Source organism: Mustela lutreola, chromosome 4, assembly GCF_030435805.1.
Source record: "Mustela lutreola isolate mMusLut2 chromosome 4, mMusLut2.pri, whole genome shotgun sequence".
Classification (NCBI taxonomy): Eukaryota; Metazoa; Chordata; class Mammalia; order Carnivora; family Mustelidae; genus Mustela; species Mustela lutreola.
This window is the reverse complement of record NC_081293.1, coordinates 146,388,707-146,403,807: the sequence shown is the minus strand read 5'-3', so window position 1 is coordinate 146,403,807 and position 15,101 is coordinate 146,388,707. Positions and strand designations below refer to the sequence as shown.

Genomic DNA, 15,101 nt, shown 5'->3' with positions numbered 1-15,101 from the left:
TAATTGCACATAGCTACTCTTTTAATTAGTCCTTATTATTTGGAAAACTGTACCATTGTTACACAAATTCCTGGAAATTTTTGACTTTAAAATTTCTAAGTCAGAAGGGAAAAATGTTGTCTTAAAATTTTTACAGTGAATCTGACCTTTTAAAATAATAATAAAAACTATGTTGTAGCATTTGAACTACTTTAAATAGCTCTTCACTGCAGATAATATAATTCATCTTTCAAAACTTCAAGCACCTCAAGATACTTCCTGGACTTTTTACCTGAGCTCTATACTGTCCAATAATATCATATCTCTTTGATGCTCAGCTCAAAAATGAAGTTTGCAAGTTTTCTAAGGAAGACAGGTGTGCATAAGATCACTTTACTCCCAGGGTCAAAGAGCAGAATTCTAAGGGTATCTAGAGACACACACCTATAGAAATTGTAATTTTTTGATGAAAATTGGTACAATATGTTGCACAGATGAAAGAGAAAAAAAGTATTGTTAAACTATACTTGTTGCTAAAACTAAAGAGCAGATAGAAGTGACAGCTTTCTAAACTTTATTCTTATGGATCTTTTTCTCCTGACCTGTTCTGATAAAAATTCTCAAAACATTTCTACATGCTGAATATAAAGAAAAGAATCTGGACAATGAGTAAAACTGTTGCTCACACCAGCAATAAATTCATATACATTGCTCTTCATTGAAATAAAATACCAATAGATGAAAATCATTACTGCTTTGTTCCCAAGATTGATTGACAAGTTCGGATTTGAAGCCCACATCTTCTTTATTAGCCAAGTCTTTTAGAAAGAGAAAATGTGGGCTTGATTTGTGAGCTATGATAAATGGTCTGGGAAAGATGGTAGTAGGGCCAATTTGATATGTACAGTATTTCATATTGGCAAATTGCTTCAAGAAATTCCACCCTCTTTCCCAAAATGTCTTCAACATCCTTAGGAAAATACATACTATCATGAGCATAATATATGTGGTTGTCACTAACAATTGAGAATCCATTCCAAGACTGGGAAACATCAACCACAGCTCTTACAGACAAAATAAGACCCCAAATCATTTTGCAGTATTGAGTATGATTTTTAGATGACAACAAATCATTATTTATTTCAAAATTGAATCTAAATGTTCATTTATCACTCTATATTCCATTAAATTTTTATTTGGTATTTCTCCGGTTCAATTATATGCTCATTTCAAAAAAATCTAAATATATACATAAAAAGAAAATATTTATTTTAACAAAGAAGGGAAAAATATATTTCCCATTGTAAATAGTTTGGTTTCAAAAGGAAGAAAAATATATGGGTTTCATTCCATAGTCTCCCTTATTATTTCAGATGAGGTAGGAAGCACAACGAGAAGTGGCTTGGGAGTTATATGATACAAGGGTAGTGAAAATCTAGGGCTTATTTTCAATTTTAAAATAGTACTACCAATTTATATGTCCAAATGAGACGTTCGATAGATTAAATGCATTTGCAAAGAATTTTTCACTACATTATTGTTTTGTCACTCCTACTCTTGAAAGAGGAACTTTAGTTTTAGAGCTTAGGGCCAAAGGAGTCTGTCTCCACATTCACACTTGTTGCCACTGAGTCCCTGATCATCATTTACCAGCTGTGTGACATCAGGAAACCACTGAAACTCAAAAAAGGCTTGGTATCCTCATGTACCAATTGTAAGCACTCAGCTCAACTACTTGTAAAGATGAAAAGAAATGAGCTACTAGCAAATATTAAGTCTTCAGGGAATAGTCTATATTACTATGCTATTATTATCATTATGTTGTTACTTTTATGATGATATTACTTTCCCTTTTCTTAGCATTAAATTATATTAAAATATAAATAACAGACATAAAAATATTTACTTAGTTGCTATTACCAACAGAAGAGAACATATTTATTATGATCTCATCTCATTTCTTCTTTTTTTTTTTTAAAGATTTTATTTATCTAAACAATCTCTACACCCAACATGGGGCTTGAATTCCAATCCCAAGATCAAGAGTCTCATGCTCTACAAACTGAGCTGGCTAAGCACCCCTCATTCCATTTCTCAGACAAGATTTAGCAACCTCTTTTTCAACCTCTTGCATATGACAAGAACATTTAAATGCCAATGATCTAAAATTTATTAGAATATTAATGATATGTTTGTTAAAATAATGAATAGAGAAAATAAAATATTGTACTTACTAATGTTCCCTGACCAAAATTATCTCCAATCATTCCATGGTAAACTAGACCTGCTGATTAGCTAATGAACACTTGCTCTACAAATGATGACAATAAAGGGCTCAGTTCTTTGCTTTCAAGTTAAATGTATATTCTTCATTTGCCACAAGTGGGGTAGGAATCATAGAAAGCCATGATTCCTACTTTTTTATTTTTTTTTTTAAGATTTTATTTATTTATCTGACAGAGAAAGACACAGCGAGAGAGGGAGCACAAGCAGTGAGAGTGGGAGAGGGAGAAGCAGGTTTCCTGCCAAGCAGGAAGCCCAATGTGGGGCTTGATCCCTGGACTCTGGGATCATGACCTGAACCAAAGGCAGATGCTTAACAACTGAGCCACCCAGGTGCCTCCATGGTTCCTATTTTAAAGATGCTACATCTAGAAGAGAATCTAGTTTGATGAACTGAGGATAACTATGCTATCTGGCCAAGCTTCCAGTCAGTCTTGTTTTAATGGATTTTCAATTTGCTTTTATCATTAAAGTAAACAGGTATGAACCAAAGATAGGTGAAAAAGATACAGGCTATAAGCATGATGTATGTAGTCAAGTGATTGGACTGCTTTGATTATGTAACAAATATGTAACAAATTTTTAAACATTCTACTTTCTTTTTTTAAAGATTTTTTATTTATTTATTTGACAGAGAGAGATCACAAGTAGGCAGAGAGGCAGGCAGAGAGAGAGGAGGAAGCAGGTTCCCTGCTGAGCAGAGAGCCCGATGCGGGACTCCATCCCAGGACCCTGAGATCATGACCTGAGCAGAAGGCAGCGGCTTAACCCACTCAGCCACCCAGGCACCCTAAACATTCTACTTTTCTTATGTGGTTGAAGTATTTTAGCAAAGGCTACATTTGCAAGTACAAATATTTTGATTAGCGATACTTCGTAAGTCAATAAAGAAAAAATAGTTTATAAAAACATAACAAAAATTTCAACTAGATATATATTTTCTAGATTAGAAAACTCACTCAAATCCCCTTTTTCACTTGGCATACTAACAGTCCCAGAGAGATAGAGTCATTCAGAGTTTTCCCCTGAGGTAAATATTCCTGAATAACTGGTATTTACAGATCCTTTGCCTTTTGGAAATCTTCACCATCAATACATTAATTATGGTACTAAAGACTATAACACACTGGCCTGGAGAGTTGTTATTTTTTAAAAGATTTTATTAATTTATTTTGAGAAAGAGAGAGAATGTTTGCATGCAGGAGCTAGGGGGAGGAACAGAGGAAGAGGGAGAAGCAAGTTCCCTACTGAACAAGGAGCCCTAAAGTGCTGCTACTAGATCCCAGAACTCTAGGGTCATGACCTATGCCCTAAGCCAAAAGCAGACACTTAGCCAACTGAGCAACCCAGGCGACCCAAGAGTTGTTATTTTTTAAATCACAACTTGTTTGAATCTAAGGAACCCATACCAATAGTTCTATCCCACTATTTTAACTAGTTGTCATAGTGTGCCAAATGAGTCATTTATTATTTCAACAAAGGCTTCTGAATTTAAGGGGTTTGTATTTTATTTTTTGAAATTAAAAAGCCACAAAGGGATTGTCATTCATTCATTCATTGGATAAAATAGGCAAATTTCAAGAACTGCTAGTATCTTATTTCCACACTGGAAATTGCTACTCACTTTTTTAAACACTCAAAGATGCTGTCCTCATTAAATTTAATTAGAAGCATGAGCTATTGTCTCCTGTCCACTATGAAATATTTAAGTGCTTTTATATAAATGATCACTCCAACATTTGCAGAACCGTTAAAAAATTCATCTTTAGAAAAAAATGGTATGACCAGTGCTCATCTAGTCACTATAGATGAGATAGAACAATTGGAACTCTCTCTCTCTCTCTCTCTCTCTCTATATATATATATATATCCTTATAATGTCAGATATCTTCTCTTCATTCAATAAATATTTTTGTTGAATACCTTCAAAATATATATATGTATATTTCACTTCACAATATACATATGAATATATATATATATATATATATATATATATATATGATTTTTTAAGAGAGGGAGTGTGTACGAACACGGGGAGGAGTATAGGGAGACAGGGAGAGAGAGAAACTTAAGCAGGCTCCACACCCATCATGAAGCCTGATGTGGAGCTCCATCACGACCCTGAGATCATGACCTGAGCCAAAATCAAGAGTCAGATGCTTAACTGACTGAGGGGAACTCAGGTTCCCCTGGAAACAATATTTTGAAGTGATTGAAACAGAGAGTGCTTAGGAGGCATTCGACAAAATATTTATTGAATAAAGAAAAGACATCTGACATTTTAAGCAAATGAATGGGTATTCAAAGTTCCTTGTAAAGTTCTCGAAGGGCCAAGAGATAGTTAGGTTTTGGACTTTTGCTAGGTTTACTTAATACCAGGGGTTTCCAATGACACTGTAACCAGTATCATTCCTTCTTTCTTTGACTCATTCATTTATTCTTTGATTTATTCAGTCAATATTACTTAACAGCTCCTTTTTTGCCATGCTGTGTACTAAACATTTATGACTTAGACTTGGGATGAAGGTCTTACATTTTGGTAAAAGTTCATTGTGTTTTATTACTCTTTGGTCTTTTAAATCGTGAATAGTAGAAAAGAGCAGCAATGTGGTGTGAAAGATTTTAGAGATATAAACTGAGTTCACACCCTGGCCTTTACAATTAGAAGTTCTGTGCCTTATACAAAGCACTTAAGAATTAGCTATAATGTTTAATAATAATTTTTTAAATGATTTTATTTATTTATTTGAGAGAGAGAGAGAGAGAGAGAGAGAGAGAGCAAGCATGAGAGGAGAGAGGACAGCAGGAAAAGCAGACTCCCTGCTGAGAAGGGAGTCCGATGTGGGACTCGATCCCAGGACTCCAGGATCATGACCTAAGCCGAAGGCAGTCACTTAACCAACTGAGCCACCCAGGCGCCCCAGCTATAATATTTATAAAATTTCTAATCTAAGACTTGGCATGTAAGAATGTAAGACCTCAATCAAAATGTAATTATTTTATAAAATGGTAGGCTTGGTGGCAGGAAAGAAGGAGACCCCCAGGACTCCCTCCCCCCCTCCTTTATTTATTTATTTTTTTTAGATTTTATTTATTTGACAGAGAGAGAGAGCACAAGCAGGAGGAGTAGCATGCAGGCATGCAGAGTGAGAGGGAGAAGCAGGCTCCCTGCTGAGCAAGAAGACTGATGCAAGGCTCTCTCCCAAGACCCTGGGATCATGACCTGAGCTGAAGGCAGATGCTTAACCACCTCAGCCACCCAGGTGCCCCTAAAATGGTAGCCTTGGAATACCTTTTAGTTCCACATAAAAGATATTTGACATTAATGAACATTTTTAAAACTCAAGAAAAATCTTAAATATATCCTTCAGTAATTTGGGGGATAACTTATAGCAAACATGAAAACTTTTTGTTTGCTGCAATAGTCTTTTTGCTACATAAAAAATACATAATAGAAACAAGAATAATATACATGACAAATGTAGGCTGGTAAAATAAGCAGCCTCCTTACATCCCCCTATAGCTTCACAGAGAGAGGCTTTCCCTTCAAAGATACTTATCGCAGTACAGAAACAATTAAAAATTAAGAAAAAAGAAAAGGCACCATTTACTTTTCCCACCATCTCCATATTGTACACCCACAAAAGATGCCAAAAAGATCTCCAGTTTTAATACTGGTAAACAAGGTAACTACATGATATTACGAAGCATATGCTTATAAGGTAATACTACATCAAAAATTATATTGGAGTGTATTTCACTAAAGCCCCAGATTAGAAAAGAATTTATATATTCCCATTCTTTGCCAACAAAAGTTTATGGAGTATGATCTCTATGCCTGCCAGGCAATCCCACCCTTATGCTCTTAAGCCAAGATAGCAAGATCATTTCATGTGTAAATGCTTTTCACAGTCTATTCTCTCTATTATGAGTACCCCCCACTCCAATTCCTTTACCCCTTGAAAACCCCCACTCATCTTTGAAAGTACAGTCTGAACAATACTTCCTGAACAATACTTCCCTTCAGGAAGAGTTCATCATTTTATCCTCTCTATGTCTAATCATACCCATTTTCTAGAACAGTGAGTATCACTTCTTTTATGATTCTTGAGAGCAAGTCAGCTCAAAATTCCAAGTGCTTATCACTGTGCCTGGAATACAATCTGTTGTATGAATCTTTTTGAATGTATGACTTACTTTCTTGATTCCTCTATGAGAAGCTCCTAAGTACTTCTAGTCATACAAGTCGAACAGCAAACACAGTATAGTTCAAAATTAATTATTATGGTTTAAATCTGGTTCCTAAATAACTATGAACATTAAAAGATGCAGTTTTACATTTCTGCAGTCTATCTAAATAATACTGCCTCCTCTAATTAAGCTTAGAAATGGTAACTGCAGTGGAAACTATAGAAAAGTTTGCTAATATAAAGTGTCCACATTCAGGCAACAGGAAGGTACCAATCTTGAGGATATTAAGTCACTTTCAGGAGCCCTGATTCACTTAATTTTCATTCAAAAAACATAACATATACTTAATATATGTTAACATGTTACAATATATGTTATATAATAGATGTTATAATATGTTATATGTTAATATATACTTTATTATAATTAATATTAATACTTATTTAATTATTTAATAAAATTATTGTGTTCACAGGAGTTCTTTGTAAACATTCTTACCCATCATTCACTTTGTGATGTGCAAACAAGTAGTACAAAATATAAATTCTCCTTCCCTGCTGGGTATGCATAATTCATTTTTAAGTAAAGCCATAGTACCCCAAATAGTATTATGATAATAAAAAACTAAGGAAGATTGAGAACTTAATGTATCATGCAAGTTATCAAGTTAACTTGGTAAACAAATAAATTCATATGTGATATAATATTAAAGTCTATTATCCCGTTAGAGTTCCTCTAAGATACGAATAACATTTAAGTTGCAAATATAGGTAAACAGAATTTATAATAATGAAACTCTCTTAGTAATTAATATTTATTATTTATTATCATTTCTTAATAATAATGAAAGTATCTTAATGAAGTTTTTTTTAGTTTTATTGTAAATTAACCTAAAATATCTTCATAGACAACACAAGTCTTTAAGTAAAGTTATTTCAGCTATTTTTTCTATAAATAGTGTATATATTTGAATATAAATATATATATTTTCAAAGTAAAAATCTGGAATGTGTGTAGAATTTTCCTTAATATCCCAAAACCAAACCAAATATATTTACTTTCAACGTATTTTCTTGAAAAAAGCGATTTTCTATCATTTTTCCTAGGCCTGTTTTCAAATGAAAAATGACTCTCAAATGAGAAATTTTAAGTATGCATTATATATAGGACAGCAGAAACTCACCCACACTCACTTACTGAAAAATCTCCCTATTATTTCCTTACATTTCAAATGTATTAGCAATAGGATATTCCCCCTTGGGAACTTATAAATGATAAATTTTAAAATAATGCTTTTAAGGTTTCTTATGTAGTTGCTGGTTTTTGTTTTCAACTAAACAAAACACCCCAAAATCATGCATTACCAAAGGGTTAAAATCTCCTAAAATCTTGCAAGTGACTATGTATTACACAATCTGATATTTCTCTGTAAAACAGTCCTTTCCAAGAACTGAAAATATTTTTTTAATGCTAGACAATAAAATGTGCCTTTTTCTAAAAAAAAAAAATTCAATATTCAAAAAGAAAGCTTTTGATTTGTTGCATTACTTGCTTAATTTTAAAAGTTCTTTGTTTAGAAGGACCAAGTAGCAAAATACACTATATATATAAATATACATTTAAATTACTTGCTGCATTTTGTACAGAAACTGAAAACTACTAATTAATCAGTTGATGTTTAATGTGAGAGGTAAAATATTTTATGAAAGAGAAAAGTCATTTACTCTCCCATGAAATGAGATGCCTAAGCCAACATTCCAAAAGCAAGCTAGCTCTGCAGAACCAAGAATATTGAGTGGTGCTATATGAAAAATGAAATCTGTAGTCCAGTGAAGTTTGGGAAATGCCTGTTCAACAAAGTTATGTGGGTAATGAAGGCCTTATCGGAGCATCTAATATGCTAATGTCCATTCTACATGACAATATTGGTAGAATAGGCACGAGTTTCCAGAATTACTTAATAAATTTTTTCCCCTTCTCATTTTGGCAGAGAGGGCGTAGAATGCCTGGGCCATTGGCCAATATACCTGTACAACTACAAGTAGGTCTTGATGTACCTTTTTTCTTACACATATTCTTTATGTGGCTTTGGAGCTATATTCAGGTCCCAAAACAAAATGTTTTTTGAACGTTTAATGGAATGGCTCCTTTAGCCACTTTCCCTTATTTAAAGCTTACATTTCTCTTTTACATTTGGTGTCGTTTCAATGGACATTTCTTTTCTAATTTGCTAGTTTCAGAAAAAGAAGTACCAACCTGAATGCTTCAAGGTACTCTACATCTCCCATGGGGGGATCAAGGCCACCTGTCCAGGCAATATTTATATTGTATCCTTCCCCAAGGCCTGTTCCAACCTAGGAAGAAAAAAACAAAAACAAAAACAAAAACAAAAAACAAACAAACAAACAGAAAACCCCACAACACAGTGGGTAGAGGAGGGTGCAGGGAAGAAAGCAAAAAGAGAGGAAAACAAACACATGTGAGCTCTTGAAACAAACATCAAACAACATGTCAAATCAGCCCAACCTTGCTTGACAACCAGTGCTCTGGGTTATGCACTTGTTCTGCACTGGTTCTTGGTCCCATGGGACAATTCAGTAATCTCGTGTAATTTAAAACACCAGCAAAGGACAAGAAAATTAGGGGTAATCATGCAATGCAATTACCTGAAAGATAAAAATAAAAGTGGGGCTCTAAAGAAATAAACCGAACCTCATTTGGGGCTCCACTGCCAGGGAAAAAGTTCCCTTCATCATAGCGATGGAGTGAAATATACAGGATGCTGGGGTCAGCATAAAAGGCCTGCTGTGTACCATTTCCATGGTGAACATCCTACAAGGAAAAGAAAACAGATGACAAATACAGTCATGTTCACTGCGTGGAGACAACTTTTCTTATTTCTAGCTCCCTTTCTACCCCACCCTCCTTCTCATTTTCTGTCTTCTCACTATGTCCCTCCTTCTTTCTCCCGTTCAGCTTGCTTCCACACCACCCCCTTTACTTCCTGAACTTTCAGGCAAATTACCCTTTAATGCACTCATTTTTTAAACTGGCTTCTAAAAATCAGGAAACCACAGCGAACATGCCCTGGAGACTCCAGATGAGCAGTCATTGAGAAAGCCCAGTCCTTTGGTACAATTAGATATTTATACACCGGCCCTTTGTACTCTTTGCTTCAGTGATGGAATCTCGCATCCTGTTTTATGGAGGAATTTTATGACTTATTAACTGCCAACAGTTCATAACCCCTCAGGCTTAATTAACTAGCCTCATTGGCCTCTGAAGAAAGACTAATGTTTAAACTACAAACTAGTATTCTGCAGAAGGATCTATGGCTTACAGAGCATTTTCACAATTCTTGACAGAACACTAAACATACATGTATGCATTGATTTGCCAAGTCCCACCATTAAGGTCAAAGGCTTTGCAACCAGCTGAGTAAATTGGCCTTCTTGGAGCATTCAGTTCAGTTAGCAATCCCTCAGCAGTTAGAATTACTTCAAAAGAGACGCCAGATGCAAAAAAGACTTCATACTTTATTTTGGTAAAATCGTGATGGCAAGAGTTGAAGACACAGGAGCATGAGCTCATCAGCTATTAAATCACTTGGGCCACGCAAAAAGATGGCACAGAGCTTCATGCAAACTTGTCCAATCTACCTAATTTTGATAATCTATCATGGCTCTCCTCCTTAGCCTCCTTTCTCTTCTTTTTTGTCCCCCCACCTCCATACCACACCATCCCTTAAAAAAAAAAAAAATTCCTATAACATTAAAATGAATGAAAAAACTTTTAGGACATTTGTATATAATAATGATTTAACTCTTTACAGTTATTTGCTGGTTCTGTTGTTTTATGATATAGACATATACTAGAATTGCTGAAAGAGATATAAAAAATAAAACTAATAATAGCATTTTTGAAAATGTCTTCACTGGAGGACCTCAAGTGTTAAGAAGCTCAAGTAATATGTTTCCTAGTATCTCCTGAACAAAATAAAATAGAAATAAAATAAAATAGAAATTGAATCTATTTCTTACACTCAAGGCCAAACTTATAGCCATCATATATTAATTTATACTTAATATTCATTACCTCTTTGATCTTGTTAGCAAATCTGTGAAGTAAGGTGGTGGTCATCACTGCTCCTTACTGAGGTTTATATAACTTGTCTTCACCTCAATCTTTAGTCCAAAACTCTCTCACTAAATACCACCAAAGCCTCCCTTCATTGGATTCTGAAAGCCTGCATTGAACTTATTATCCAGTATAGACATACACTAATCATCCCCTCTTCTTACATTATACACATATCCAAAATCAGTTAAGGAATCATAAAATATTGGGGAAGGTATGCAACCAGAAATTTGTTATGGCTCAAGGCATACACATCAGGGGGAAAAAAAATAACTTACTGAAAATATACTAATGCCTGGATTTCTGAATGATCAAAAAAATAAAAAATAAAAAGAAGGCAGAATAGCAAAACTATTTTCCTTTACCTGAACAAAAATGAAACAAACTCACGTCTTTGAGTTTGCTGCTAGATACCGAGAGGGTGGACAAACAAGATACTATGAAAAACAACAAGGAAGAAATGTCTGCATTTTTACTACATGATAGAATTTTTAGTCAGCATTGTAAGAAAAATTTGCTCTGGCCCGTAATGGGTCTACACTTTGAAAACCAGAAAAATAATGCCTTGATTACTTATATTTCCGTAGTGATGCTGTGATGGTTTATTTAAAAAGGTCAAATAAAAGATGATGAATTGTCTTAGATATAAAATCATTTATTTTTGAAAAACATGTTGGGTACTCATTACATATACTTCTGAATAAGAAATATAATCTTGCCTATATTCTAGTAAAGGTTCAACAGACATTATTCATTAAAATACATAAATCCATTCTGAAAATACTTGGATAATCTTTGGTTTCATGTTCATATTCACAAAGTATTTAGGAATAAAGGTAAACCTAAATATGCCTTCAGTTTTGGGCAACAATTTATAGTGTAAACTTGAGAATACTTTTTCAGCTTTCTCTGCTGCAAAATATTTATAAAAAGTACTTACTACTCAGGTATGATCTCAGAATTTTCTCTCCATAACAACAAATATATACTAAACTAATGTAAGAAAATTGTTGGTGACTGTGAGGAATTACTACGGTAATGAGATGAACTGAAATACTAAAGGACTCAAACTGACCTTATTTCTAAAATATACTGGGAAATGCTGAAAAATCATTTCAATATTTTTATTGGTTAAAAATATACTGTGAAAATTTATTTTCTATAAGGATTTAGAGCCAATATATTCTCATTATAATGTTAAAAGAGCTTTAAATAAATCATCTATTTGACCAGCTACTTTGTCACTTATAATTATTTAGTATAGGCACTTTTGACAATTATTAAATTTGGTGCTTAACTAACAATGAATTTACCCCAAATCTAGGTCACATGATGTGACTTTTTAATAAATTAAATCTAAAAGGTATTATTTTCAACTGAAAGTCACATTGCATAAAGGCTACCTGAATCATACATGCAAATCCTACTTTCGGGGATGGTTCATGCCCCAAACACAATGAAGAATCTTTTGTGAGTTGAAAAGCAAGTGCACCTGCTCCCTTTCCTCACCAATCTGAATGTCTCTGGACTCTCCCCAGAAAGAGAACTGGAATGAATAAGCTCCACACATCAACTAGAATCATTCCTGCCCAAAATATTCAGTGCCCCTGAATTTGGCTGTCGCCCCAAATAAGCGGTGAATTAGAGCTCTGGCACTCTATTTACTAGGCATGTAAAAATGCTGAAACTAGTCGCTGGACAATGGAGTAGCTTTGCCCTCTCTTGGCCCAAGAATCTGTGGAGCCAATTCACACTGATGAGCTAAAGTATGTGACTTTGGGTATGCAGGAATTAAATTCTTTTGCCATTGAAGAACCTTTACTCCTCCTTTGCTAACTTGCAGAATAGACCTGTCAGCCAGGGAGAACGGATGTTTCTGCGCCACGTGGCATTTTAAAACTTCCTTCTCAGCAGCTGGAAGAAACAAGGGAATTTCCTCAAAGTATCCCTGCAGCTGCAGAATTTGGAAGACCTGAAAGTAAGAATATGCGGGCTGGTGGTGATCTCAGAGGCAACCCTTTGGACAGAACTTTTATTTAGAGGATTTGAAACAAAAACTTCTCCTCTACTACAGCCTGCTGGGAAATCAGTATCCTTAATGATTGGATAACAGAGCAAATTTACAATCAAAGGCCGGTAAGCTTACAGGACACTCCTTGGAGCTTCCAACCAACTTATTTTATAATCATATCGAATTAATCTAGAGCAGTCTTGTATTAATATATAAAAATATAAACATTACATATTTAACATAGATATATAATAAATATATATTAAAAAAACCTTTACAGACAAATCTATCACAAGCAAGCCATTTTAGCTCCTAAGACTGTTGTATAATTCATTACTTTAGAGTTTGGTTATCACAAATGTGCTTTCACAGAGACTCTTAACAATTGCTATCTCCATAGAACCATAAAATGACAGCAGAGTAGATTTCTTAGGAAGTAATACTAAAAGATTTCTAAGGATAGGACAGTTTACCAATCTCCTTCCTGCATAATTCTGACAAATTTAGAAAGCTTAGAAAAATTTCTCCACAATCCTTGGTCTTCATCTGCTATCCTTTCTCTAAGTTCTTGGCTTATGTTTCTAGCAGAAGTTATAGTACTAGAACTGTATTAAATTATTTTTTAAATTTACTATGTTAGAATCATACAAATCTATAAATACCAATTAATGAAAATGTCATTTTGTATGTACATAGGAATAGAGGTACTGATGTTCTCATTTTTATAAAATTTTAAGACCTTTAAAGACCTTGCTTTTGTAGTATATCTAGGCCCTCAACACATTTTTTTTAATGGTGAACTATGACCTTTAGTGAAACTCTACCATATTTGGAAAATACATGGAAAGTTCTTAGCACCAAAGTACTTGTGGGTAGCGACACTACAGTATGTGGAAAACATCCATTCCTACCAACCATTAGAAATGGTTATCAGTCTTTCATTCTTTTTATCTTCTTTTCAACTCAACTAAGTATTTCTTCACATGGCTTTGTTCGTACTTTCTAAAACCCTTTACTTTACTTGCTTAACTGAATCAGAGGGCTGGATGGTGAGGCCACGACTTCCCAATAAGATTTAATTATGAGTGCAGATATGAACAAGATTTAGACTATTAAGCCTTGCACTTCAAAAAAACTTTTAACATATTTTGCCTTTAAATCTTTTATCACCTGCAAAAATTAATTAAGTGCAGATGTAGCAGGTTCTCTTTGGATGCCAGGGTTCATTTCCTGTCTATGCTTTGTCAGACAACCTATTACACCTCCTCGTGAACTAGAGGCAAACCGAAAACGGGCTCATAAATCACCAGTCAGCTCTCTTTCGCCCTTTCCTGGGTTGGCCTTTCTGTATGGGGCAGATCTCCAGCTCATTATTCATGAATATACTATAGACAACATGCCAAGTGTCATCTGCATTTAAACAAGCCATTTGTTAAGCAAATTATAACTCTATTGTGTAAGAACGCATCATGTTAAAATGCAAGACTAATCTAATGCCTCTGACTTTTAATCACTCAGGGTTCCTGTCGGGAGTCATCCCAAACTGGCATACATGATCTCAGATCTTTTCAGAAAGAATGACATGCTGACTTGTTTTAATAATACCACTGTTGCACAACAAGCAACATGATTGCTAACCAAGGGAAATGGCCAATTGGTTACCAAAGCAACAGCATTCTTTCCAGCACATCTGACTATTTAAAGTCTATATTCTGTAGGGAAAAGTAAATTCAGGTTCTGTTGGGTTATTTTAACTGTGGAAGTATCAATTCATTTAAGGATCATAAAAGTTGCCCTGATCTGCGCCTTCTTCTCATTAAATTGCAGTTAACACCATGAAAGTGAAACGTGAATGTTTATGGTTTCAGAACTGCAATCTTGAATTTAATGAGTTTCCACATTCAAAGGAAACACACCCGTCAGTTGTTTGCAAGCGCTAAAAGCAGGACAACCTAACAGAGAAATACAAATACACTCCCTTTTATCTAGAGTCACTGAAAATGCAGCTCTGTCCAGGAATACATACCAGATCTACAATCAATATCTTGCTTATATTTAGTTGGTCTCTCAAGTATTTGGCGGTAATTGCAACTGAATTAAAAAAGCAGAAACCCCTGTGGAATAGAGAAGAACAGAGAAATAAGAAAGCAAATCAGCCAGGAAAACCATTATAAATAATGTTCAGAGCATTTTTTAAAATGCTATATGATCTCTGAAGCCATAAATCTGCTTCTGGGAGTACCTTGCAAGATTTTTCAGTCCATCTGCTAACAATTAGAGGCTTCAGAGACATGCACGGGGCAGGTGACCGCCAGGAACCGTGGTGCTTAGAGATGGGCAACAGTCCCTGGTACTTACATGGCTGTGGATTCTTCAGCATGATGGCCTGGGGGCCTTACAACAGCAAACCCATTCTGTAAAAATAAGACAGGTTTTCAATGCTCAGATATGGGAGGATTGCCTGGATCTCCATGTACTACAGAGCATCAGGTGTGCA

The 15,101-nt window shown here is 34.7% G+C and overlaps 1 protein-coding gene across 13 annotated transcripts in view; it reads right to left on the bottom strand.

Annotated features, from left to right (window-relative positions):
* HDAC9 (histone deacetylase 9) overlaps positions 1–15,101 on the bottom strand; it is a 940,182-nt gene that overhangs the window by 196,018 nt on the left and 729,063 nt on the right. For all 13 annotated transcript variants that reach the window (XR_009352864.1, XM_059171303.1, XM_059171302.1 and 10 more), the window contains 4 exons: positions 14,963–15,018; positions 14,631–14,718; positions 9,169–9,288; positions 8,713–8,810 (listed from right to left, as the gene is read on the bottom strand). Coding sequence is in view for 12 of the 13 variants with exons in the window: in XM_059171303.1 (XP_059027286.1) it covers positions 8,713–8,810; positions 9,169–9,288; positions 14,631–14,718; positions 14,963–15,018 (362 nt within the window). In the remaining variant the exon portion in view is untranslated. The remainder of the gene's footprint in view (positions 1–8,712; positions 8,811–9,168; positions 9,289–14,630; positions 14,719–14,962; positions 15,019–15,101) is intronic.